The sequence below is a fragment of the Ambystoma mexicanum genome, chromosome 3p, assembly GCF_040938575.1.
Source record: "Ambystoma mexicanum isolate Mex_15411 chromosome 3p, UKY_AmexF1_1, whole genome shotgun sequence".
Lineage (NCBI taxonomy): Eukaryota > Metazoa > Chordata > Amphibia > Caudata > Ambystomatidae > Ambystoma > Ambystoma mexicanum.
This window is the reverse complement of record NC_090925.1, coordinates 265408225-265433941: the sequence shown is the minus strand read 5'-3', so window position 1 is coordinate 265433941 and position 25717 is coordinate 265408225. Positions and strand designations below refer to the sequence as shown.

Below are 25717 nucleotides of genomic sequence, written 5' to 3'. Positions count from 1 at the left end.
CCAAGCCAAGGGTGAAACATTGACTGTGGTTTGCTGCTCTCCAGAATCTGTACTATGGTTCCAGACAGGCATGAATTCTGTATTGGGTCTCTCTCTCTCTCTACGTCTGTTGGACATTACGTCTTTAGGCTAGCTAACCAATATCTGGCTCCAGGGCTACAACATGTTCTGCTTCTCTTGTCCAAGTAAGTACCATGACCGCACCCCAGCACTGGACGCACTGGTCTCACCTTCCATCTCCCACCACCCCTTCCAGCCTCTACCTCTTTTGGCTTGGCTAATGCTGTTTCAGCATCTGAGCCTCCCTACCTACTGCAAACACATGTCTTGATCTTTCACCTTTACTGCTTCCGATGACATGCTCCTTCCCCTTTCTCTGGATCGCCTTCAACCTCCTACTGGCTCGCTTGTCTCTCCTCCAGCACCTTCTTTTCCATTAATCTTCCTTCTCTTTTATTGTCTTTTCCTTCTCCAATTCCTTTCTTTCCCTTCTCCCTATTCTCTCCTTGTCCTTCCCTCCTTCAACACCTCCCATTTCCCTTTGTTCTCTCTCGGTCTCTCCATACACCTCCACTCTGCCAATCCGCATTCATACTGACTCGACCTGTGTTGGTTCTAGCTGCCTTACTTATATGGGCTTTAATGCTTATGGGACAGTGAGGGTTTAAGTGGGGAAACTTGCAAGGGTTATTGGTTTTAGATTTTTGTTGGTTGACAGTCCTTTGCCCGTCCCCTAACCTATGTGTGGCCGCTAATGATTGGATCAAGGATGGGCAGCCAACGGCTCAGTGGGAAAAGGTCACAACATGTAGGAAGCAACTTAGATTCAGGAAGCCCTATCATGGCAGCGTCCGTATTAAAGCATGGTACCCCGCAGTTGGCATGCGTGTCACTCATCTCTTCTGAATGGCTACTTGCGGTGTTCACTGCCCTTAACTGTTAATTGGCTTCCCTGTACCCATGGAGTTATAGGGGTAGCCTAGCTGCAGAAGATTGGAATGGGGAGAAAAACTTGAGGATCCTCCTTAAACATCCTCAGGGGTTGGCATTAGGGAGCATGCAGCTATCCCGGGCCGTCAGGGTCCCCCTCACTGCATTTCTCGGCAGTGACTTTGTCACAGCCCTCGCATGGATTCTTGGCTACCACCAAAATCGCCCCTATTCATCCAAAGTACAGAACTGTACCTTACTCCCTCAAGGTGAGTGGCACTAAGATTTCCACTGTCACCCAAGCCTTGCTCTTCTCATCAGGGTGGACTCGGCTCATGAGAGGATGCCCAGAATGCAGACTTTGTTTCATTGGTAATGGCGAGTCGATTTTGGTGTGGGTTTGGGCTCAAAGTATGGGGCATTGTTAACTTATCCTACATTTAAAATCAGGAATCTTCCGAGGTACTCTGCTTCAATCTGTCCAAATAGTGGTGGGTGGCCATAATAAACCATAGCCAACTACGCGTCAGCTAATTAATTTGTGATTGTTTCTTTCTACTTTCTGTAGCGATTACTGCTTTCTTCCATTTTGTGTCATAAGCTCTTTCTCTCAAATCTTACTTTTTAGGTGCCTCAGTTGCCAGTAATAGCACAGCATTACTACAAAACAGTAATTTAAAAACAAACCTTGCCTCGTCTTTAGGTCGAAATAACCTCTTATAATCAATAAAAGGGAACTAAAAAGAAACTAATTGCAACCTTACTAAATAAACATTGCAAATGACATGCACATATAATTTACTTTCATTTCAACAAAAATGCATGTTGAATTTTGTCAAGTAGAAAATAAGTACTTCACAAATATTCGACAACTGTCAAATCAAAAAATTAAAATGTCAAGCCTTAGTATTTGCACTTGCTTCACTCTTAGCGAGTAATAAATTGTATGCTGTGTGTATGTGGTGAAATGAGGGATAGTGATTCTTTCTACAGGGCTGGAAGCAGGTAAGTTAGACTTGTGTATCTCTAGTACAAGATAATATGTTTAGAATTATTGTAAATTCACCATTTTCTTTATTACATTCATAATAATTAATATAAATCTGATTTTCTTTATTTTTCAGAAGGGGCTTCCGTAGACCAAAAATATAATGTCGACCACATACACTCACAACGCCCAATTTGTGATCTGCTTAAAACGTGTGGCATTCATTGTACAGTTATAACACCAATTATGTCTCCTTACCTGTGTCTGCGAAAGAGCACCACTTCCAGAAGTACAAGCATTGGTATTAAATAATGGATATGTAAACTGTAGAGCAGTAGTTGCAGCAGCAGCCTTGTTTTTTACTAACGTAGTGCATTTGTTCTGCTGGTGAAGAGGGACGCCCATTAGCTCAGAAGGATGGCGGATGAGAGTGACCAAACTACAAAATGAAGAAAAACAATAACTTAAGATGAAGGCATCAATGCTAGGTGAATTAGATGGCTTGTGAAGAACTACGAGCATTAAAGTCGTTTAACAATGTACTTTGGCGCCTTAATGGAAATAGAATATCTACTTTTAAATGTCCTACAAAATGAAAGATGAAATTAACTCCCATCATATTAATTTAGTCTTGTAACGTGTCATTATGTGTTGTCTCCATTAAGCACAAGAAAAATGTACTTACCTAAAATTATAATTTTCCATCGTGGAGATCTACACCATATTCATAGCCTTAACTTCGACCCCTTGTTGTGGGAGGAGCCTAGAATACTTTTACAAATATGTTCTTATTTTTTTTTTCTTCCAATGGCAAACATCACAACTAGGGAAAGGATAGCGCCTGCATTCCGCCTGCATGCCTACCACTGCACCAATGGTAGTTACCTTACTTCTAATTTATAACGTAAAATGCTAACAATTCGGGCTTCTCTGCAATGCAGGCGTGAACATGTGGGTTGGCTATAGCAATGATGAAGATGCTTATGACAACACAGAACTATGATTCAGGAAGTAAATTCTCTTTCTCCGCCATGGCGTCGTCATCATAAATTATTAGACTAGAAAGTACTTATTTGGTAGGTTACGATAAAGGAGGAAATGGCACTTCTGTAAGACCAGACGGAGCAGGCATGCAAACATCTGGGACTGCCTGTGCTTTTCAAAATGCACTCTTCAAATGCACAGTACTTCATTGTTACTTGGCATCTCAGCAACTCAGTCCTTAATTAAAATTCAAACCAAGACTTCAAAGTGCCATTGTTTACCAATAAGTCGTGGGAGAACACCCCCACAAAGAAGCTTTTTAAGAAAATAGAAGGCATTTTAAAGAGGACACTCTTAGTAAATAAAGCGGCATTCATTGCACCAACCACAATTAAATATTGAAAAAGAGATACCTTGGTGGAAATCAGAGTCAACTGAAGTATGCTGTTTGAAAGTCATTCCATAAGGTGTGCATATGGCCATGGTCCACTAGATGGCAAAGGTTCTTCGGGAACAACCTGCAACCTTCTCCAGGACTGGGGCCTTCAGCTAAATCAGCAGGCAAGGTTCCAGAAAGGAGCACTGCAAACGGAATCTATTCGGCGTTACCCTTTAGGTTGTAGGCTCAAGTAGACACGGCTTTAATAGTGATATAATGATAACACTTGTCACTGTGGAAGCTAGCCCGAGGGTTGCACCTAGGATACAGCACAATGGTCTTCTTGGTGCTTTCCATAAAGGCCACAGAATTTGCCCATGTCCGATACTGCAGCTAGCTCATCGGTTCTGGGAGATAGCATATATGATGTCTTCATTTTAATACCCTCTGCAAAAGTGTGAAGTTCCATAATTTGCTACTTAATGAAACTACAAAGTTAAGTAAAAACGTTTTACAACTTGAACTAAAGGGTTTAAAAATGTTGTGGCTCATTAGTAAACATGTAAACAAAACGTGAATGTTTGTAACCTATGTATATAATTCTATAAGGATGCCTGTGCATTGGGGGCGTGGTCAGCAGCCATGTAGTGAGGGCGTACCTGCTACGGCTCTTGCATAATGTTAAATGTTAAAGATATTTGTACCGCGCACCGTCACCAACGGAATTGGTCCCCAGGCGCTCTGGCGGATCTGCAAACAATAGGGTGGGATGGGTTAGTAAAGTGAAGAGGGAGTAGGATAGTGAGAGGAGTGGTGTTCCGTTGACAGCTTCACCTCGGTATACACCGGGTGCTGAGCTTTGGTGCAGGTATTGGATCGGTGTCAGTCCGTGTGTGCTGTTGCGCCGGCTTATGTGTTGTTGCAGTGTTGTGAAGTGCGTACGGCTTGAGGTGCGAGAGATGGTTGTGTGAGTTTTTGGGTGAGATAAGTATGCAGAGTTTGAGGTTATATTGGTTAGTGGGTTACCAGACTTTTAGCATGCTAACATTCACAGTTTTGTCTAAGTGTGGCATTTGTAAGCCTTCACAGTCCTATCTAGATGCCGTGCAGGCTGGTGTTCACAGTTCTAAGTGTGGCACATGTTAACATTCAAGTTTCATCCAGGCGCGGACATGCTATCCTTCAGTCAAAGTCCTATCTAGATGCGACGCAGGCTAACGTTCACAATTCCATCTACGTGTGGGCATGCCAATATTTACACTTCCATCTAGATGCAACGCAGGCTAATGTTCACAATTCTATCTAAGAGTGGACATGCTAATATTTACAATTCCATTTAGATGCGACGCAGGCTAATGTTCAGGGTTCTGTCTGGGTGTGAGCATGCTAACATTCACAATCTTATCTAGATGCGGCGCAGGCTAATGTTCACAGTTCTATCTAAGTGTGGACATGCTAATATTTACAATTCCATCTAGATTTCACGCAGGCTAATGATCCTACATAGATCCGAAGAGAAAGGCAACTAAAAAAAGATTAATTGCTAATCGTGTACGCGGACATCCGAGTTTGGTCGTGGCTCGTTTTCGCTGGCGAATCGCAGCTTTGCGGACAGAGGAGGACACCCGCCGTGAGTGGCTGAAGCGAGAAGAGAGCAAGATGGCGGCTGATACTGCGGCACAGTGAAGAGGAGGAGGAAGGGAGGCCTGCGGTGAGGAGGCCCGTAGCTTCTGCGAGCCAGGAACAGAACAGCATTAGCCCAGGACAAGGAGCTGGTCCCACGCCGTGTGTAAGCGAGGAGGAAACTGTGGCAGAGAGCGTGGCTGCAGGACGAGCCAGCGCTGCATGGATTTAAGACGACGGTGGGGCTGGCGGAAGGATAGCAGAAGCATGGGCCATGCAGCCAGAGGGCCAAGCTGGCGAAAAAATGTCAGGTTGGTGATCGGGCACCGTTGGCCGAATCACAGCGCTGAGCGTGAGCGCAATGGCTCACGAAAGCGGCAGCTACAGGTCACGGGAGGCTGTGCGCTGCGGGGGTGGCATACACACTGAGCCCCAGCACACCAGCAATTAAACCACGAGGGACAAGGAGGGGTGTCAATCGGGGGATGGTACACTGGCGGGCTATAAAAGCCCATCTTTGATGGTGTTGGCAAGTGGGTCTGATGGAGCAAGGGTCCCCGTAGTGAGCACACGGCGTAAGCAGCACAGTTAAAGCAGTGGGAGAGCCTGTTGACATGTGTGGACGCCCATTAAATTACTGCGGCCAGTGTAACCTGCGAACAGAGGATTTCTACGAGCTGAAAAGTACGAGGCGCCCTGGTAGTGAGTCATAGACAGCAAACTCTGCTTCGGGAGGCGCACAGATAAAACACGCAAGTCTTGGAGGGAAGCCAACTGGATGGACGACCCGACAGGGGACTCTTCCTTTGGGTGTAAAAAGTAAGCGTGGTGCGCATAAAAAGGCACAATATTGGGGGCGGACTGGCGGATTTGGGTTCCCATTGCACGGCACTCACGGCCCCACCTGTCATTGTACTAAATCAGATGGAGTGTTGGAGCGAGAGCCAACTCCCCCTTCTGGATGGTGTCCCAAGAGAAGGAGAAGCAAACCACCATGTAAACGTATGTTAAAATTCAGGTGAACCCAAAAGGGGAGCCCTCGGGGGAAGCCTCAGAAGTCACGGTAGGCCCGCAGGACAGAGGAGATCAACAGATTTTGGCAGCCATTGCAACGCTGAAGACAGTGTTGGAGGCTAAGATAGATGCAGTGATGGTGGATGCAGGTCTGCTGAGGCAGGATGTGGGCTCATTAGCAGAAAGAACGGGACAAATTGAGGAACAAGTAAAAGATAATACCAAAGCAGTGACACAGGCAACGGTGGACAACAATGTGCTGCAGCAGAAGGTTAAATTGTTGGAAGACCAAGCTGACAACGCTGAAGGCCGGTCCCGTAGAAATAACATTAGGATCCTGGGGCTGCTGGCGGGTATGGAGGGTAAGGACGCTACAACCTCCTCCGAGAATGACCATTGCTAAAGTTCTGAACTACAAAGATAGGGAAAAAATACTGGCATTCTCAAGGAATGGAGGACCTATACAAAGGGCATCGGCTACGCTTGCAATCTTCTCAGACTGCACCTTCCAAGTGCAGAAAAGTAGAGTCCAATTGGTTCCCACGAAGGAGAGGTTGAGAAAGGCTGGACTAAAATACATGTTGATTTATCCTGCAAGGCTGAAGATCCTACATAACGGACGGGTGCTCTTCTTTGAGAGCCCTGGTGAGGCGCAAGATTGGATGGACAGCATGCAGCTGCCGGCACCAGAAACAGACTGAAGGGCAACAACTGGAAGTAGAAGTGGCTAGGTCCTGCTGGTGGGGGTAGCATGGAGTGGGAGAGATGAGCACTGTGGAGGTAGCTCCAGTGTCATTTGCTATAGCCCAGATGGAGGGTGATTTGCGGAGGGACTGGCTGCTTAGAGCGGATGGCCTGACCTCTCCGGTATCCAGAACTATGGCCACTTTTCAAGAACATTGGTCTATCAAGCAAGAGTGAGGTTGTAAGGACGGTCTTCAGAGGAGGGATGATGCTGGTCCTTGTGGCACCCCACCTCCTCCCTTAACTTTTGTTCAGAGTACCAATTACTAGGTGCCCACCCGTTGTGCACCAAACACCTGGTCGGCTGACCATGCGCTGCATAGCTGGGCGGTTTGTTGGGGAAGGGACTAGGGGGAAGTGGGGAGGGAAGGGGAAAGTTAACTCGTTTTGGGGGTTGGCCTGTTGTACTTCCGAGGTGTCCCAGTAACTACAGGCAGTTAACCATAATTGCAAGATGTGGTACAGCCCTAGAGGGGGATAGACAACCATTGATATCACAACACCCTGCAGGAACTCGTATGCATTATGGCTGACAGCATAGGTATAACGTCCTGGAATGTCCCGGGCCTTAATAACTATATGAAGACGAATAGGGTGATGTCTTACCTGCAGAGGAACAGGATAGATATAGCACTGCAGGACGCATTGGCGCAGAAATGGGGCAGACAGGTTGTGGGGTCAGCATACGCTAGAGGGGTTCTAATATTGGTAGCCCCCTCTGTGCTGCTGAAAATACTAAATACTAAAACAGATGACGAAGGCAGAATGGCACTAATCCACAGTGTCTTGGCCAAAAGGGAGATATGATTTATTACCACCTATGCCCCCAACCATGACACCACATAATCTTTTAAGTCATTATACACTACAATAGTTCCTTACAGAAGTGGTACTCTGCTTTCAGGAGGGGACTTCAATTGGACATGAAATCCTCTTGTAGACAGATCTGGTGATAAATGTAGGAGCCAGCCCCACCGGCTAAAATCCTCAATACCCTGCTCCGATCCTTTGAGATAATAGACATCTGGAGGACGCTGCACCCTAATAAGCATGATTATTCCCACTATTCTGCCCCGCATAAAGTTTACACAAGACTAGATTACTTCTTTACAGGGGTGAAACATGGGGGAGAATTCAGAGAAGCAGATTACAAGGCACAGGTTCTGTCAGATCATACCCCACTGGTGGTGACGTAGCAGGTAGTTCCCACTAGAGTGGCGATATGTATTTTGAGATTACAAAGTGAGATCCTAGAAGACATAGTATTCAGGGAACACATACGCAAACACACCGAAGAATTCTTCACGCTCAATAGGGATAGTGTAAAATCTGCTAGCACTGTGTGGGTAGCTTTCAAAGTGGTGATAGGAGGGGAGGCGATAGCCAATCTGGAGGCATACTGAAGATTATTACATCGGAGCTAAACAAAATGGAAGAGGAGCTAGCAGACGTGGAAAAAAATAACAGCGTGGGAAAGGGGGACTGGCAGAAAGAAGTAGTGCTGATGCAAAAATGCCTAACACAAATGGATAGGTTGGGAAAGTTTAACTATGCAAAGTATTTAGAGAATCTACATGCTGAGGGGGACAAACCAAGTAGAATGCTAGCCTGGCTATATAAGGAGGACAGCAGGCAAACAGTCATTTATTCGGTGGAGAGTGGGGATGGCCTCCCTTGCCGTATGCAAGCGGAGGTAAACTAAAGCATTTTACGAATACTATAAAACACTGTTTGTGGATGCCAGAGCTGTGCGGCCTAGAGAGCTGCAAGAGGCACTGGACCTTATACAACTGCCCCATCTCAGCGCAGAGGCTACAGAATTACTGGAAGAACCTATAACAGCAGAGGAGCTCCTAGCCACAATTAAAGCACTGCCTTTGGAAAAACACCGGGCATGGATGGACTACCGGACAAATTCTATAAGGAATTTGCTCACATCCTTGCGCCGGCCATGCTCGAAACGTGTACAAAAGCGTATGATATTGAGTTGCTCCCAGGCAGACTGATAGAAGAACAAGTTACTTCTTACCTTGTAACGTTCTTTCGATGGGATGTCCCTCCGACGTATTCCTTATCTTTGATAGATCATCTCCCAGCTTGCTGGCCTCGGAATTTTTTTTTCAGTAGAGGGCGCTGCGCGTCAACGTCCCTCGAGCCGATGTCCCTCGACGGCCTCCGTATCGGCGCCGACGTCACCACGCGTATAAATAGACTTGTGCAGCGTCCGTTGCTCAGTTCCGTTTTGACGTTAAGTTGTTTTACATGAATTGGTTATTGACCTTGAAGGAGCATAAGCTGCAACCACAAGGGAAGTATTACTGCAGGGATGGATGGAAGGGGCGATAAGGAATACGTCGGAGGACAATCCCATCGAAAGAACGTTACAAGGTAAGAAGTAACTTGTTCTTCGAAGGGATTGTGTCCTCCGACGTATTCCTCATCTTTGATAGACTCCCATAGCAGTGGTGTGCAATTGGAGGTGGGAGTAAAACACCATGTTTCCTTTTAGGAATGAACCAAATGTAATACGGCTTTGCCCAACCTAGTCTCTTGACGGGAGGAGGAATCCAGGTTGTAAAATCTTGTGAAGGTATGTGCGGACGACCATGTAGCAGCCGCACATATGTCTCAAACCGGAACCCCTCTTTGGAGGGCCGAGGAGGCTGCGATACCCCTGGTAGAATGAGTACTAAGATTTTGAGGAGGCTCTTTCCCTGCCAGTTTGTAACATTCCAGGATGGCCAAAATAATCCATCTGGAAATGGTTTGTTTTGTTATCGGTAGTCCCAACTTGTGCCCCGAGTAACCCACGAACAGTTGGTCTGCTTGCCTAATCCTAGCAAGTCTGCTGATGTAAAAGCTTAAAGCCCGCCTTGGGTCCAGCCTTTGTAGTCTTTCAAACTCTTTCCCCGGATGGGGAGGCGGATAGAATGAAGGTAAAGAAATTTTCTGAGTGATGTGGAATTCAGAATCCACCTTTGGGAGGAAATTAGGCTTCACCTGTAGAACAACCTTGTCTTTATGAAAATTTGTATGAGGGGGTTTACAAGATAGAGCTTGTAATTCGCTCACCCTTCTAGCAGATGTTAAAGCCACTAATAAGACAGTTTTAAGGGTGAGAAATCTTAGCGAACAAGAGTGGAGTGATTCGAAAGGAGTACCTATCAGGAAATTTAAGACTAAATTTAAGTCCCATAAAGGAACCTGCAAAGGTTTTGGAGGGTAGACCTTAGTTAATCCCTTTAGAAATTGTATTACTAAGGGTAATTTGAAATACGAATGTTCCTCCGTAGTGTGCTTGAAGATCGATAGCGCTGCGAGATAGCCCTTGATAGTGCCAACTTGAAGGCCTGAATTTGCCAAGTAGAGTAGAAAGGATAACACAGTTGGTGTACCACATGAAAAGGGGTCAATATTCTCTTCTCTACACAAGCTGCAAAACTTGTTCCAACAGCAGCGGTATAAAGACTTTGTTGCTGGCCTTCTGGCCGAAAGCAACACTTCCATGTCGTCATCAGGGAGGTCCCAATCCTTGTATCTCAACCTTTCAGAAGCCAGGCATTAAGGTTGAGGGTTCTGATGTCTGGATGGAGAACCTGACCTCCCTTCTGTGAGAGAAGACTCTCCTTGAGTGGAAGACGAATTGGAGGGCAAATGGACATGTCAAGAAGGTCCGGGTACCACGTTCTCCTGGCCCAGTCTGGGGCAATTAGGATCATGGTTCTCCGGAATCTTTTCAACCTCCTGATCATTTGAGGAATGACAGGGACTGGTGGAAACGCGTACAGGAGTGGAAACTCCCAGTCCACTACGAACGCGTCCCCTAGAGCTCCTCTCGGGGGAAATTCCCTTGAACAAAACAGATCGCACTTTCTGTTACTGGTGGCAAACAGATCCACTTGAGGAGTTCCCCAAAGGGCGAAGATCTCCTGAAGGACTTCCTGAGCTAGTTCCCACTCGTGGGAGACACTGCCCTGCCTGCTCAGAGCGTCCGCCGTCAAGTTCTTTTCTCCGGCTAGGTGGACTGCCAATAGAGAGATTCCTTCCTGGATTGCCCAAAACCAGAGCTACATTGCCTCTGTGCACAGTGGTATGATCCTACGCCTCCTCTTTTGTTGAGGTAGTGCACATGGCCACTGTGTTGTCCGTCATTATCAGGACATTTTTCCCCTGTATGGATGGCAGAAAAGCTTTCGGCGCTAGTCTGATTGCTCTCAGCTCTAACAGGTTGATATGCAGTCTGGACTCCGATGGAGACCAACGACCGCTGATGGTCAAGTCGTTGGTATGGGCTCCCCACCCCATGAGTGAGGCATCTATGACTACTGTTATCTCCGGCCATGGTTGCCAAAACAGTTCCCCCTTCAAGATGTTTTTCTGGCAGGCCCACCACTGAAGGTCTCGAGCCACCTTGTCCGGAATCTGAAGGAGGTCTGTCATTCTCCCTGAGAATTGCGACCACTGAGTCCTCAGTGCCCACTGAAGAGATCTCATTCTCAGCCGAGCCTCTGGCACAAGGAAGATGCAGGATGCCATGAGGCCTAGCAACCTCAAAAAGTCGAAGGCTGGGAGACGTTGGGCATTTTGAAACTTGGTGACCATCTGCAGAATATCTTGAGCCTTCACCTCTGGTGGCGAGGCTTTTCCCAGGGAAGTGTCCAGGATCGCTCCAATGAACAGGAGTCTCTGTGATGGTATCATCAGTGACTTCTTTAAATTGAGGGAGAAGCCCAGTTTGTGAAGGAAGTGGCAGACATAATCTAGCTGGATCTGAGCTTGTTCTGAAGATACAGCTCTGATCAGCCAATTGTCCAGGTAGGGGTAGACTTGGATCCATTCCCTCCTTAGACTTGCCGCCACTACCGACAGTAGCTTGGTGAAGACCCTCGGGCGGAGGTCAGCCCAAATGGCAGAACTCGAAATTGATAATGAGAGTCGCCAATTGCGAACCTCGGGTATTTCCTGTGTTTGAGATGGATTGGCACATGGAAATAAGCATCCTGGAGGTCCAGAGATACCAGCCAGTCCTGGAGCTGGAGGGCCTGAAGGATCTGAGAGAGAGTTACCATCTTGAACTTGTCCTTCCTGAGGAACTTGTTCAATTCTCGTAAGTCCAAGATAGGTCTCAGTCCTCCGTCTTTCTTCGGTATGAGAAAGTAGGGGCAGTACCAGCCCTTGTTCCTCTCCGCTACAGGTACCGGTTCTATGGCACCTTTCTCTAGCAGGTCTACAATTTCCTGAAAGTGGAGCGGGGAACTGCGACTCGCAGCTTTTTTGATTTTTCGGGTCTTTCACCCAGGGTATCACCCTCAGCAGTCTTCGAGGGGGTCAAGGCCGCTTTCTCGAAGACGCTTAGCATCTTTTTCCTGAATTCCTCCCACTCAGCCTGAGAGCTATGTTTTGTGGGATAGGAGACCCTTTTTGGGGAAACGGAAGACGAAGACGAGGAAGGGGAAGGGGATCTTCGACGTCTCTTTTCTGAATGCTTAGATCTCGAAGAGTGATGGGAACTGCTTCGAGATCTAGAACGAGAACGTCTTTTATGATGGCGAGGAGACTAATGTCTCGACTCCGCCGAGGAATTTTTCGAAGAAGTTTTAACTGCCTTGCCTCTCTCGAACTTCCCCTTACGCTCCTTCTTTCACCGTCATGGACATGCAGTCCTCGCACCCCGATCAATGGTGCTCGATTCCCAGGCACCACAAACAGATCCTGTGAGGATCCGTCAACAACATTGTCTTTCCACAGTCTCGACATTTTTTGAAGCCGGACCGTGGAGTCGTCGGTTCGGGTGAGGAAGCCATCGAGTACGAGTCGGTATTCACGAGGAATATATCAATATATTTGACTGAAGAACTGAGCAACGATATTCCGAGGCCCCACGAAGCGCGGAAAAACGGAACTGAGCAACGGACGCTGCGCAAGTCTATTTATACGCGTGGTGACGTCGGCGCCGATACGGAGGCCGTCGAGGGACATCGGCACGAGGGACGTCGACGCACAGCGCCCTCTACTGAAAAAAAAAATTCCAAGGCCAGCAAGCTGGTAGATGATCTATCAAAGATAAGGAATACGTCGGAGGACACAATCCCTTCGGAGAACAAGTTACTTACCAACTGGTAACGTTCTTTCGACTGGATGTTCCTCCAACGTATTCCACATCTTTGACATTTAATGTCCACAGCTGTGCTGCTTTGGACATTTTTCAGCAGAGGACGCCCTGTGTCGATGTCCATCGACAGCCTCCGTCGAGGGTGATGTCATTGTATATTATAAGTTGGAAGCAAGGCGCCCGTAGTCTCAGTTCATGTTTTTTTTCCCTCCACAACGTGTCCAATAACAGCACACCAAGCCTCCTTGACTGCACATAGCCTTGTGGGAACCCAAGCTGCAATAGCATAGGAAATTCTTTAGCAGGGTAGGCTGGGAGGGCGATGTGGGATACGTTGAGGAACATCCAGTAGAACTAACATTATCAGTTGGTAAGTAACTTGTTCTTCAAATGGATTGTGTCCTCCAACGTATTCCACATCTTTGACAGACTCCCAAAGCAGTATTAGTGAGTGGAGGAGAGTGAAGAATTTGGATATACCCAATCAGATGGCAGAATTGAGCACTGCTTTACCAAAGGCCATATCTTGACCATGGAAAGTATCCAGGGAGTTATGCTTGACAAAGGTGTGGATGGAAGACCACGTCACTGCACCAAAAATGTTTTTAACAGGAACTCCCTGTTGCAGGGCCGTGGATGTAGCCACACCCCTGGTGGAGTGAGCTTGCAAACCCTCAGGAGGGTCCTTGCCAGCCAATCTGTAACATTCAGAAATGGTGACGATAATCCACCTGGACAAGGTCTGTTTGATAAGAGCCTGGCCCAATCGGTGTCCAGTTTAGCCCACAAAAAGTTGGTTGTCCACTCTGACCCTGGACATCATAGAAAGGTAAAAGCTCAAAGCTCTCCTAGGGTGCAACCTATGGAGCCTCTCCTCTTCCTTACTAGGGTGAGGAAGAGGATAGAAAGCCGGAAGTACCACCTTCTGGCTCAAATGAAACTCAAACTACCTTAGGTAGGAAGGAAGATTGTACTCTCAGTAGAACCCTGTCCCTGTGGAACAAAGTAAAGGGTGGCTTAGACAAAAGTGCCTGCAATTCGCTCACCCTGCGAGCAGATGTTACTGCAATCAAGAAAAGGTCAACAGCATCAAGGGACAAGAGTGCAAGGGTTCAAACGGAGCACCCATCAAGAATTTCAAGACTAGATTCAGATCCCAAACCGGCACCTGAAAAGGGGATGACAGGAACACATTTGTGAGCTTTTTTTTAGAAACGGGGTAATCAAAGGAATCTTAAAATAAGAACATTCTTTAGACGAGCGCTTGAAAATAGACAGCACCACCAGGTAACCTTTAATGGTACCCACTTGAAGACCCTTATGGACCAAAGAAAGCAAGAAAGAAAAAACCATCGTAATGGAACACTGAAAAGGATCGACCTTGTTTCCTATGCACCAGTTGCAAACCTTATGCCAACAGCAACGGTACAGGGATTTTGTTGTTGGACGCCTGGCCGAAAACGACACCTCCATCACGTCATCCGGAAGGTCTCAATCCTTATATCTCAACCTTTCAGAAACCGAGCGCGAAGGTTGAGAGTCTTGACCTCTGGATGGAGAACCCGACCCCCCTCCTCTTGCGAGAGGAGGTCCTCTGTGGGGAATACGGTGAGGAGGACAGATGGACATTTCTAAAAGGTCCGAGTACCACACTCTCCTGGCCCAATCTGGAGCAATTAGGATAATGTGTGACCCGAACCTCTGCAACCTCCTTAGATCCAGAAAAGGAATGACAGGGATTGGAGAAACAGGTACAGAAGTGGGAATGACCAATCCACGACGAACGCGTCCCCTAAAGCTCCTCTTGGAGGACATTTTTTGAGCAATACCTCTCACTTCCGGTTGGCAACGGTCGCAAAGAGATCCACTTGGGTGGTTCCCTAAAGGGTGAAAATCTCCTGAAGGACATCCTGAGCTAACTCCCACTCGTGGGAGACTGCGCTCTGCCTGCTCAGAGCGTCCACCGCCGCATCCAGCCAGATGAACTGGCGATAGCGAGATTCCCTGATGTATAGCCCGGAACCAGAGCTGCATCGCCTCTCGGCACAGCAGGAGCGACCCTACACCCCCCTTCTTGTTGATGTAATGCATGGCCACCGTGTTGTCCGTCATGATCAGGACACTTTTCCCACGCACTGACAGCAGAAAAGCCTTCAGGGCTAGCCTGATGGCCGTCAGCTCCAAAAGATGTATCTGAAGTCTGGATTCCGACGGAGACCAACGACCACTGGTGGTCAGCCCGTTGGCGTGAGCTCTCCATTCTGTGAGGAAAGCATCCGTCACTACCGTCAACTCCAGCCATGGCTGTCAAAACGGCTCTCCCTTCATCAGATTCCCTTCGGTGGCATACCACAAAAGATCCTGTGAGAGCTTGAGCGGGATCCGAAGGAGATCCGACATCTTGCCTGAGACTTGAGGCCACTGCGTTGAGAGCCCACTGAAGGGATCTCATCCGCAGCCTGGCCTCTGGCACCAGAAAGATGCACGATGCCATGAGGCCGAGCAACCTTAAGAATTCGAAAGCCAGGAGACTCTAGGCATGTTGAAATTTGTCGACCATCTGGACAATATGATGAGCCCTCACCTTGGGTGGCGAGCACTTCCCCAAGGACGTATCCAACACAACCCCGATGTACTGGAGCTATTGAGAAGGTGCCATGTGTGACTTCCTAAAATTGGAGGGAGAAGCCCAGCTTATGAAGGGAGTGGCAGATGAGGCTGAGATGACCCAAGGCCTGTTCGGGAGAACGTGCCCCGATTAGCCAATCGTCCATGTATAGGTAGACGCGAATCCCCCGTCTCCTGAGATACGCCGCCACCATGAGCTTGGTGAAGACCCTTGGGGCGGAGGTAAACTTGAATGGCAGGATCCGAAACTGAAAGTTCGAGTTGCCAAAAGAGAACCTCCGGTATTTCCTGTGCTTTGGATGGATCGGCACATGAAAGAACAAGTTACTTACCAACTGTAAAGTTCTTTCGACTGGATGTTCCTCCCACGTATTCCTCATCTTGAGATAATTTGTTTCGCCAGCTTCGCTGCATCGAAAAAAAAATTTCGGCAGAGGGCGCTATGCTCGAGGTTGTGGCGTCGAATGTCCCTCGACAGGCTCCATACCGTGTCGACATCACCGATGGTATAAATAGCTCAAGCCGCGCCAGTTGGCTTCAGTTCTGTTTTTTCGAGGAAATACTCGTGGAACATCGAGGCGTATGCTGTGACTGATAGGCCCATCGTGAGAGGAAATTGTAAGAAAATATAAACTGTACTGCGGGGTAGGCTGGGAAGTTGGTAAGTAACTTGTTCTTCGAATGGATTGTGTCCTCCCACGTATTCCTCATCTTGTGATAGACTCCCATAGCAGTGACCAATTTGGAGGTGGGAGTGCTAGTTTTTGTTTTCATGTACAGAGTGAAGTACCGCTCTGGCAAAAAGTCCCTCATTTGAGGATGAGGCATCTAAGCAGTAATGTTTGATAAAAGTATGCATTGATGTCCATGTTGCAGCTGAGCAAATGTCTTTTGCAGGGACTCCACTCTTCAAAGCGGCAGAAGTAGCCATTCCCCTTGTGGAGTGAACACGTAACCCATCCGGTGGGTCTTTTCCTGCTAATCTGTAGCATTCCAATATAGCTAGAATAATCCAGCGGGATATTGTTTGTTTTGTCACCACTAACCCCAATTTACGACCTGTGTAGCCCACAAAAAGTTGGTCGTCTTGATGTAATTTTGTCATTCTTGTAATGTAAAAGCTGAGAGCCCTCTTGAGGTCCAGCCTATGTAATCTCTCCTCTTCTTTTCCCAAATGAGGAGGAGGATAGAATGTTGGTAAAACAATTTTCTGCGACAAATGGAAGTCGGAAACTACTTTCGGTAACAAAGATGGTTTAACTTTCAGAATTACTTTGTCTTTATAGAAAGTGGTGTATGGAGGTTTACATGAGAGAGCCTGTAGTTCACTAAACCTGCGGGCTGATGTTAGTGCCACAAGAAGGACAGTTTTTAGTGTTAAAAGCCTCAATAGACATGAGTGCAGAGGCTCAAATAGTATACATGTCAGGAATTTAAGAACTAAATTCAAATCCAAGTTGGAACATGAAATGGTATTGGTGGATATACATTTGTAAGTCCTTTCAGGAACTGTATGATTAATGGTATTTTAAAATAAGAAACCTCTTCTGAGGAGTGCTTAAAAATGGACAGCGCAGCAAGATATCCTTTGATTGTCCTGATCTGGAGCCCCAGATTGGCTAGATGTAATAGAAAGGAAAGCACCATTGGTGTGCCACATTGAAAAGGGTCCACATCCCTATCCTTGCACCAGTTACTGAACTTATTCCAACGACACCGGTACAAGGATTTAGTTGCTGGTCTTCTGGCCGAAAGCAAAATCTCCATTACGTCATCCGGAAGATCCCAATCCTTGTATCTCAACCTCTCAGAAACCAAGCATGAAGGTTGAGCGTGTTGACCTCTGGATGGAGAACCCGACCTTCCTCTTGCGAGAGAAGATCCTCTCTTTATGGAAGACGTATTGGAGGGCAGATGGGCATGTCCAGAAGGTCTGGGTACCACGTCCTCCTGGCCCAGTCCGGGGCAATGAGGATCATGGTTTTCCTGAACTTTCTCAACCTCCTGATTACTTGAGGAATCACGGGGACTGGAGGAAACGCGTCTCCTAGAGCTCCTCTCGGGGGAAATTCCCTTCAGCAATACGGATAGCACTCCCGGTTTACCGTGGTTTGCGAACAGATCCACTTGAGGGGTTCCCCAAAAGGCAAAGATCTCCAGAAGGACTTCCTGAGCTAACTCCCACTCGTGGGAGACTGTGCTCTGCCTGCTCAGAGCATCTGCCGCCGTGTTCTGCTCTCCGGCTAGGTGCACTGCCGATAGAGAGATTCCCTCTTGTATTGCCCAGAACCAGAGCTGCATTGCCTCTCTGCACAGAGGTAGTGATCCTACGCATCCTCTTTTGTTGAGGTAGTACATGGCCACTGTGTTGTCCGTCATTATCAGGACATTCTTCCTCTGTACAGAGGGCAGGAAGGCCTGTAGCGCTAGTCTGATTGCCCTCCGCTCCAATAGGTTGATATGTAGTTTGGACTCCGATGGAGACCAACGTCCGCTGATTGTCAGATCGTTGGTGTGAGCTCCCCACCCCGTGAGTGAGGCGTCCGTCACTACTGTTATCTCCGGCCATGGTTGCCAAAAAGATTCTCCCTTGAGGATGTTGTCGTTGCAAGCCCACCATGATGGATCCTGAGCAACTGCGCTCGGGACTTGCAGAAGATCTGACATATTCCCTGAGAATTGGGACCACTGAGTTCTGAGGGCCCATTGGAGGATCTCATTCTCAGTCTGGCCTCTGGCACCAGAAAAATGCAGGATGCCATGAGGCCGAGCAACCTCAGGAAATCAAAGGCCGGCAGATGCTGGGCTTTCTGGAATTTTGTTACCATCTGCTGGATGTGGAGAGCTCCCACCTTGGGCAGCAAGGCTTTGCCAGAGAAAGTGTCCAAGACTGCTCCGATAAACTGGAGTTGTTGGGATGGTATCATGTGGGACTTCTTGAAATTGAGGGAGAAGCCCAGTTTGTGGAGGAAGTGGCAGGTGATCGACAGGTGTTCCTGAGCTTGTTCTGGAGAACGTGCTCTGATTAGCCAGTCATCCAGGTAGGGGTAGACGTGAATCCCCCCTCTCCTGAGACTCGCTGCCACTACCGCCATTAGTTTGGTGAAAACCCTTGGAGCGGAGGTCAGCCCGAATGGCAGAACTCGAAACTGATAGTGAGAACCGCCCACTGCGAACCTCATGTATTTTCTGTGCTTGGGATGGATTGGCACATGAAAATAAGCATCCTGGAGGTCCAATGATACCAACTAGTCTTGGAGTTGGAGAGCCTGAAGGATCTGAGAAAGGGTTACCATCTTGAACTTGTCCTTTCTGAGGAATTTGTTTAATTTTCTCAAGTCCAAGATGGGTCTCAATCCTCTGTCCTTTTTGGGGATGAGAAAATAGAGGGAGTACCACCCCTTGTTCCTCTCTGCTACAGGTACATGTTCTATTGAACCTTTCTCTAGCAGGGTTATAATTTTCTGCCAAAGGAGCGGATGTGGAATCTTAGTAGAGCTGGCTCCTGGTGGATGATCTTGAGGTCTTTTTAGGAAGGGTAGGCAGTAACCTTGGGCTACTGTTTTCAGTGCCCATGCATCTGAAGTAATGCCCCGCCACTCTTTCAGATGCTGAGAGATTCTGCCTCCCACTGGTGTTTCGTATGATAAGACCTCAGAGAGATTTGGAGGCGGCTGCAGGAGCGGCTGAGGGCATAGATGCCGCTCCTGAAGATGGCTTTGTAGTCTTTGCTCATCCACCACGAGTGACATTCCTCCTGCCCCTTTGAAAAGCCTGTCCTCTTCCTCTACCAACAGAGGAGTAGTATCGAAAAGGACGACCCCTCCAGGAAAATTAGCCCGAATAGGGTTTCTGAGGCTGTCGCATAGAGGCACTGAGAGACTTGGCTGCCGCTTTCGAGGTCTGTAGTTTTTCTAGGCTCTCGTCAGCCTTACTACCAAACAGCCTCAAGCCATCAAAAGGCATGTTGAGAAGCCGGATGTGTACATCTGGTGCAAACCCCGACTTTCTCAACCACGCAAATCTGCGTAGCACTGTGCTTGATGCCATGGACATGGTAATACTATCAGCAGTATCCAGTCCAGACTGGAGACATTCCCCCCCATTGCCTCCTTACCGTCATTGACTATATTCAGGAAGCCTTCCCTTTCCTAGCCTTCCGGAATATGCTCAGCCGCCACCGAAATGCATTCCCACAGGGTGTGTGTGAACCTAGCCAGGGTACAGGTGACATTGGTCGATTTCAAGGCCATGCTACCCGAAGCAAATACTTTATGAGCCCAGGCATCAACCTTTTTGTCCTCCTGTCCGGAGGTATGGTTGGGTATGCTGTCTGCCTGGAAGTAGTAGCTGCCTGAACCACCAAGCTTTCTGGAGTAGGGTGTCTACTCAGGTATTCTGGATCAGAAGTAGAAGTTCTGTACTTCTTTGGGAGTTTTTTTCAACTGTTTTTTGTAGTGCCCTATGAAAGGGGAGAACTGGATCTTTCCGGGGTCCTCGGACTATAATATCAGTCATATCCTCTTGTTCAAACGTAGGGGAGGCTCTTCCCCAACCCATATATTCAATCACCCTACTCATCAAATTTCTATACCCTGAATCTGGATGTTGTGCATTATCAGGTGCAGCAAACACCAATTCGGATGATGTGTATACACCACTAGCAGAATGCAGAGTTTCAGAGGTCTCTCATTTTTGTCTCAGGATTTGTTAGTTCCTCTGGAACTTGTCTAGTGCCATATTTTACTCCAAGAGGAGTGACTTCCTCATCATCTGAACCAGATTCTTCAAAAATTGAAGACATGGACCTAAAGAAGTCCGATCTTGGTAAAGGTGTAAACCTTCTCTCTTCCTCCTGATAATTTGTCGAAGGAATCAATGTTTTCTTCGAGGGAGTCGAAGGAACCTTCGAGGCACTCGACAAAGCCTTCGACAAAGGCGTCAAGGATAAAATAGGCTTCGTCATCGGAGCAGTCTGTGCCGATGGCGTCGACGAAGTTGCGCTCGACTTTGACAATTTTTGATTTTTATGAGGGATCGGAGAGACACTCTATGACTTGTCGACTCGAGATCTATAGGTTCTACTAGGCTTTACCGTCGTAGTTCCCGACTTCCCTGCGTCGTCCAATGGAGCAACCAGGGTTTGGCATTTCTGAGGTTTCTTCGAGGGGGTCAAGACCGCGTTCTCAAAGACCTGCATCATTCTTTTCCTAAAGCTCTCCCATTTTGAAGGGGAATCCGATCTAGTCGGACATCGAACCAATTCTGTCGATGAATCGGACGATGACGATGGAGATCTATGTCTCCTTTTGAGCTTTTTTGAGGAAGACGAAGAAGATCGTCTCGACCTGCTACAAGATCGGGATCTCTTCTAATGTTTTTTATGGTGTTCCGATTCCTTTGAATCGGACAATTTTTTTTATGTTTTTTAGACAAGGCTTTCGAAGAGCCCTTTGCCTCCCGCCCCACCGCTAACTTAGTTTTCCTCTCACAGAGGGCCTTCTCCGTCATTGACTGACAGGAGCCACAGTCGCCGGTTTGATGGTCTGAGCACAGACACCACAGACAGATACGGTGAGGATCGGTGATGGACATCTTCGACCCACAGTCATTACAGTTCTTAAACCCAGTTTTGTGAGTCGAAGCGGTCGATGAAGAAGACATTTTCTTGACAGAAAATTTCGAAGCGTGCCATTCACGAGAGCGAAGCAATCGGAAAAACGGAACTGAAGCCAAAGGGCGCGGCTCGAGCTATCTATACCATCGGTGACGTCGACATGGTACGGAGCCCGTCGAGGGACATTCACCGCCACAACCTCGAGCACAGCGCCCTCTGCCAAAAATATTTTTCCGATGCAGCGAAGCTGGCAAAACAAATTATCACAAGATGAGGAATACGTGGGAGGACACAATGCATTAGAAATAAGCATCCTGTAGGTCCAATGACACCAACCAACCCTGAAGTCGAAGGGCCTGAAGGGCCTGAGAAAGAGTGACCATCTTGAACTTGTCCTTCCTGAAGAAATTGTTCAAGCAACGCAAATCCAAGATGGGTCTCAGTCCTCCGTCTTTCTTGGAAATCAAAAAATATGTGGAATACCAGCCCTTGTTCCTCTCCCCCACAGGCAACCGTTCTATAGCGCCTTTCTCCAGCAGGGTTAAGATTTCCTGCACAGGGAGCAGATCCAGAATCTTCAAAGAGTTTCCCCAGTGGATTGCGCAAGGCCGATTTAGGAAGGGGAGGCAGTAGCCGTGGACTATGGTTTCCAGAACCCACGTATCTGAAGTAATGGCTCACCACTCTTCTAGATTGCGAGACAGTCTGCCCCCAACCGGCGAACAATGAGTCCTGGCCTCATAGCTATTTCAGAGCGGCTGCGGCAGCACCTGAAGGCAAAAAGCAGCTGCTTGAGCGGCTTTGGCACCACGTCCCCGTCCACCGTGAGGACCCTTACGGAAGCCCATCTGACTGACTGCTCCCCTCGCTCTACCAAAGGAGGAGTAGTAACGAAAGGAACCCCTCCACTGTTGTTCCCTAGGATGAAAAGGCAGAGGTTGACGCACAGCTGCGCCCAAAGATTTAGCAGTTGCTTTGGAGTTCTGCAACCTCTCAAGGCTCTCGTCAGCCTTGCTGCCAAACAAATGAGAGCCATCAAAGGGCACGTTGAGAAGACCGTTCTGCACGTCCGATACAAAACCCGACTTCCACAACCATGCAAACCTGCATATCACGGTGCTCGCAGCCATGGACCGGCTAACACTACCTGCCGTGTCCAACCCGGACTGAAGGGATTCACACATGCCATCCTGGACAATAGTAAGGAACCCATCCCTTTCTTCCCCCTCGGGAATTTGCTCAGCCGCTAAAGAGACACAATTCCACAGTGTGTGCAAAAACTTGGCCAAGGCACAGGTGGAGTTGGCCAATTTAAGGGCCATGCACCCAGCCGAGAATACCTTGCATGCCCATCCTTCGAAGCGCTTGTTGTCCCTATCTGGAGGAATTACCAGGTTACTCACCGTAGTGACCACCTTACTCCTAGTCCATAGTCCCCTTTCCTCCATACTTGTGGGACATCTCTCCGTCCTGTGGGACGGGACCGGAGCACTTTGTAAAAAGCATCCACATTTTTCCAAAAATGTGTCCTTCCTCTCTTTCCTGCGCGGGGCACGGCATGCGGCCGTAACCCCGCCCACCTTGGCTCCGCACCGCGCATCGCCCCTCAGTCCTTTTCTTTGCCAGGTCAGAGACCCATTAACCAATACAGAGGAACCTTATTAGAGGGGACGGCGGGTGGGCGTATGGAGGAAAGGGGACTATGGACTAGGAGTAAGGTGGTCACTACGATGAGTAACCTGGTAATACTCCTACGTCCCGTCCCCTTTCCTCCAGACTTGTGGGAGATTCCCAAGCACTCCTTACAGGAACTACGGGTGGATGGAAATACCCCTTACTGAAAAAGGTTCTTCAGCACAGCCTGACCAAACTGAGCATCAGCTCTAGAACTCATGTCGACGCAGTAATGCTTACAGAAAGCAGATGGAGAGGCCCAAGAAGCTGCCCTAGCGATAGACTCCCAGGGAACATACTTCTGAAAAGCAACCGCAGCTGCCTTGCCCTGCACCAGGTGTGCATGAATACCTTTAGGAGGTTTCAGCTTTTGGACAGTGAAAGACTCCGTGATACAGGCGGCAATCCACCTAGAAATAGTTGCCTTAGACGCCTGTTTGCCTTGAGGGTTGCCGAAAATCACAAAAAGTTGAGAAGAACTTCTAAGCTCGGAAGTCCTATCCAGGTAGAACTTAAGAGCTCTTCGGACATCAAGACAGTGTAGAACCCTCTCCACTTCAGAGGCGGGGTTCGGAAAAAAGACCGGTAGGGAGATCGATTGATTCAAATGGAATTCGGTCACCACCTTCGGCAGAAAAGCCGGATTAGTTCGAAGGACTACCTTGTCCTTGTGAAAGACCAAGAAAGGATGCTCCACCGACAATGCCTGGAGCTCACTCACTCTCCTTGCCGATGTGACCGCAACCAAAAAGGACACTTTCCAAGACAAGTACTTGAGGTTCACAGTAGCCATCGGCTCAAAGGGTTTATGGCACAGCGCCGTCAGGACCACATTCAGGTCCCATGGCGGGTGCGGATTACGAACTGGAGGGTAAAGGCGCATTAAACCAGCGAAATGCCTCTTTACCACTGAGTTAGCCAGAGAGTACGAACACTGATCCGTAGAGAGATAAGCAGAGTCCGCTGACAGGTAAGTCCTGCATGACAGAACATGAACCCCTGACTCTAATAGGGAGGACACGAAGGACAACACCGCGTCAACCGTGGCCCCCCTTGGATCCAATTTCTTCTCTAGACACCAATGACAGTGTCATGCGCCGCCTCACCTGGCGCATTTGGCCACACAGACGAGTGTATTCCCGTTAGCACTTTCCGTTTCTTCCGGGTGCGGGTATGGGTCTAGTCTTTCTTTGTTTACTTCTGCTCTTAAGCCCCTCCTTTCCGGGCTGACACTGCGTTGCAACTCACTGCTTTTCCTGAGAGTCTGCCGCTGTGTTGCTTTCCTCTTACCTTCCGTTTTTCCTTGCCTTCCGTCCCTTCTGTGGTTTCCCTTGTTTTCTGCCTCCGGCCCCCCTGGCGCCGCTTTCCGTCCTTTTCTCTGGTTTCTCTATTCTCCCGGTTTTCTACCGTTCACACGGCCCTTGTTTCCTGCTTGCGGGAACTTTGGCTGCTTTCTGTCCGGAGCCTTCTTCCCTTTTGGCTTCCACTTCGGGTCTCCCCATTTGGTTTAGCCATTCCTCTGGACATTTGCAAGTTTCCACGATCAGCCTTCTCTCCTGGTTCATACTTACTTCTGCTGCTGCTGCTGCATTCTGGGAGTCATAGCCCTTCACCGCCAATCCACAGCGAATTCCTTACCTGCCATCTTCAAGAGGTTTTTTTTGCCGACTGGCTTTTTTTCCTCGAGTTGGACTTCGTCGGAAGGGGGCCCCTCTTTCTTGCCATCACAGAAAGGCAGCAGAGTGGCTTCCGACCGAGGGAGACCCTTTCTCTTCGATCGAAGGTCTAGGAGCAAGAAGAAGAAAGAAGGACAAAGACCGGACAACACCGTTACCTCCATTACCACTCACATCCGGTAAATTTGATGGATCCCCCCGGAGATACAAAGACTTTATGGAAGCCTGTGTAATTCACTTTACCTTTCGCCCTCAAACTTGTGTCCGACAAGGCTTGTATAGGTTTTCTAATATCGAACCTAACGGGCAACGCTCTGGCATGGGCAGCACCACTAGTAACCAGTGGTAGCCCGTTACTCCAGGATTATGGTGCCTTCACCGCCCTATTCAAAACTACCTTCGAAAGACAGGAGACAGCCCAGGTAGCCGGTGAGGAATTGCTGGATATCCGACAGGGTACGACGGATCTACTGTCCTACATCTCGTTGTTTAAACGAACGGCTGCAGAGACTGGATGGCCGGATACGGCGCAATACACTATTTTCCGCAGGGGCCTCAGGGAAGAACTCAAGGATGAGTTGGCCCGGTCCCCAAGACCAGCTACTCTTTCCGATTTGATCTCCACGGTTCTCCAGATCGATTTTCGACTAAATGAACGACGAGGTGAACGGCGCAAGAATCGTGATCTGCGTTTTCGGCTAGAATCTCCTACCCCTATTTCCTCCTCACCTTCCACAGTACCCGACGAAGCAATGCAGATTGGAACCATGAGAGGTCCTTTGACTGCAGAAGAAAGAAAGAAGAGAAAGGACAACAACCTTTGTATGTATTGTGGTTCTGACAAACACATACTACGAGATTGCCCTCTTGTTCCTCCACGGCGCCAGGGAAACGAGAAACCTCGGAACTAGAAGGGGCAAGGCTCCGAGGTGTACCAAAAAGTCCCTACGTAACATTATCAGTTACTTCTACCTTACCGTCCGATGATAACCGGCTTATGGTTATGGGAATACAGCTATTGTCCAACAAAGAAAGGCTAGAGGTGTTAGCTCTAGTGGATTGTGGAGCGGCTGGTTGTTTCATGGACATATCCTGGGCCAAACGGATGGGTATAGAAACACAAGAAAAGGGAGAGAACCAAAAGGTGGAGGGTGTGGATGGAAAGCCGTTATGTTCTGGCCTCATAACCCATTCCACCATCCCGATCATTATGACAGTTACCCATCACGAAGAAACCATCCAATTCGATCTCATCAAGGCTGCACATTTTCCGGTCATACTGGGAATCACGTGGTTACGCAGACACAATCCGGCAATAGACTAGATGAAGAACCAAATGGCATTTTCT

The 25717-nt window shown here is 48.2% G+C and overlaps 1 protein-coding gene across 1 annotated transcript in view; it reads right to left on the bottom strand.

Annotated features, from left to right (window-relative positions):
• TCFL5 (transcription factor like 5) overlaps nucleotides 1–25717 on the bottom strand; it is a 1268784-nt gene that overhangs the window by 772878 nt on the left and 470189 nt on the right. Inside the window, exon 2 of the mRNA XM_069650771.1 lies at nucleotides 2177–2357. Within this exon, the coding sequence (XP_069506872.1) occupies nucleotides 2177–2357 (181 nt within the window). The remainder of the gene's footprint in view (nucleotides 1–2176; nucleotides 2358–25717) is intronic.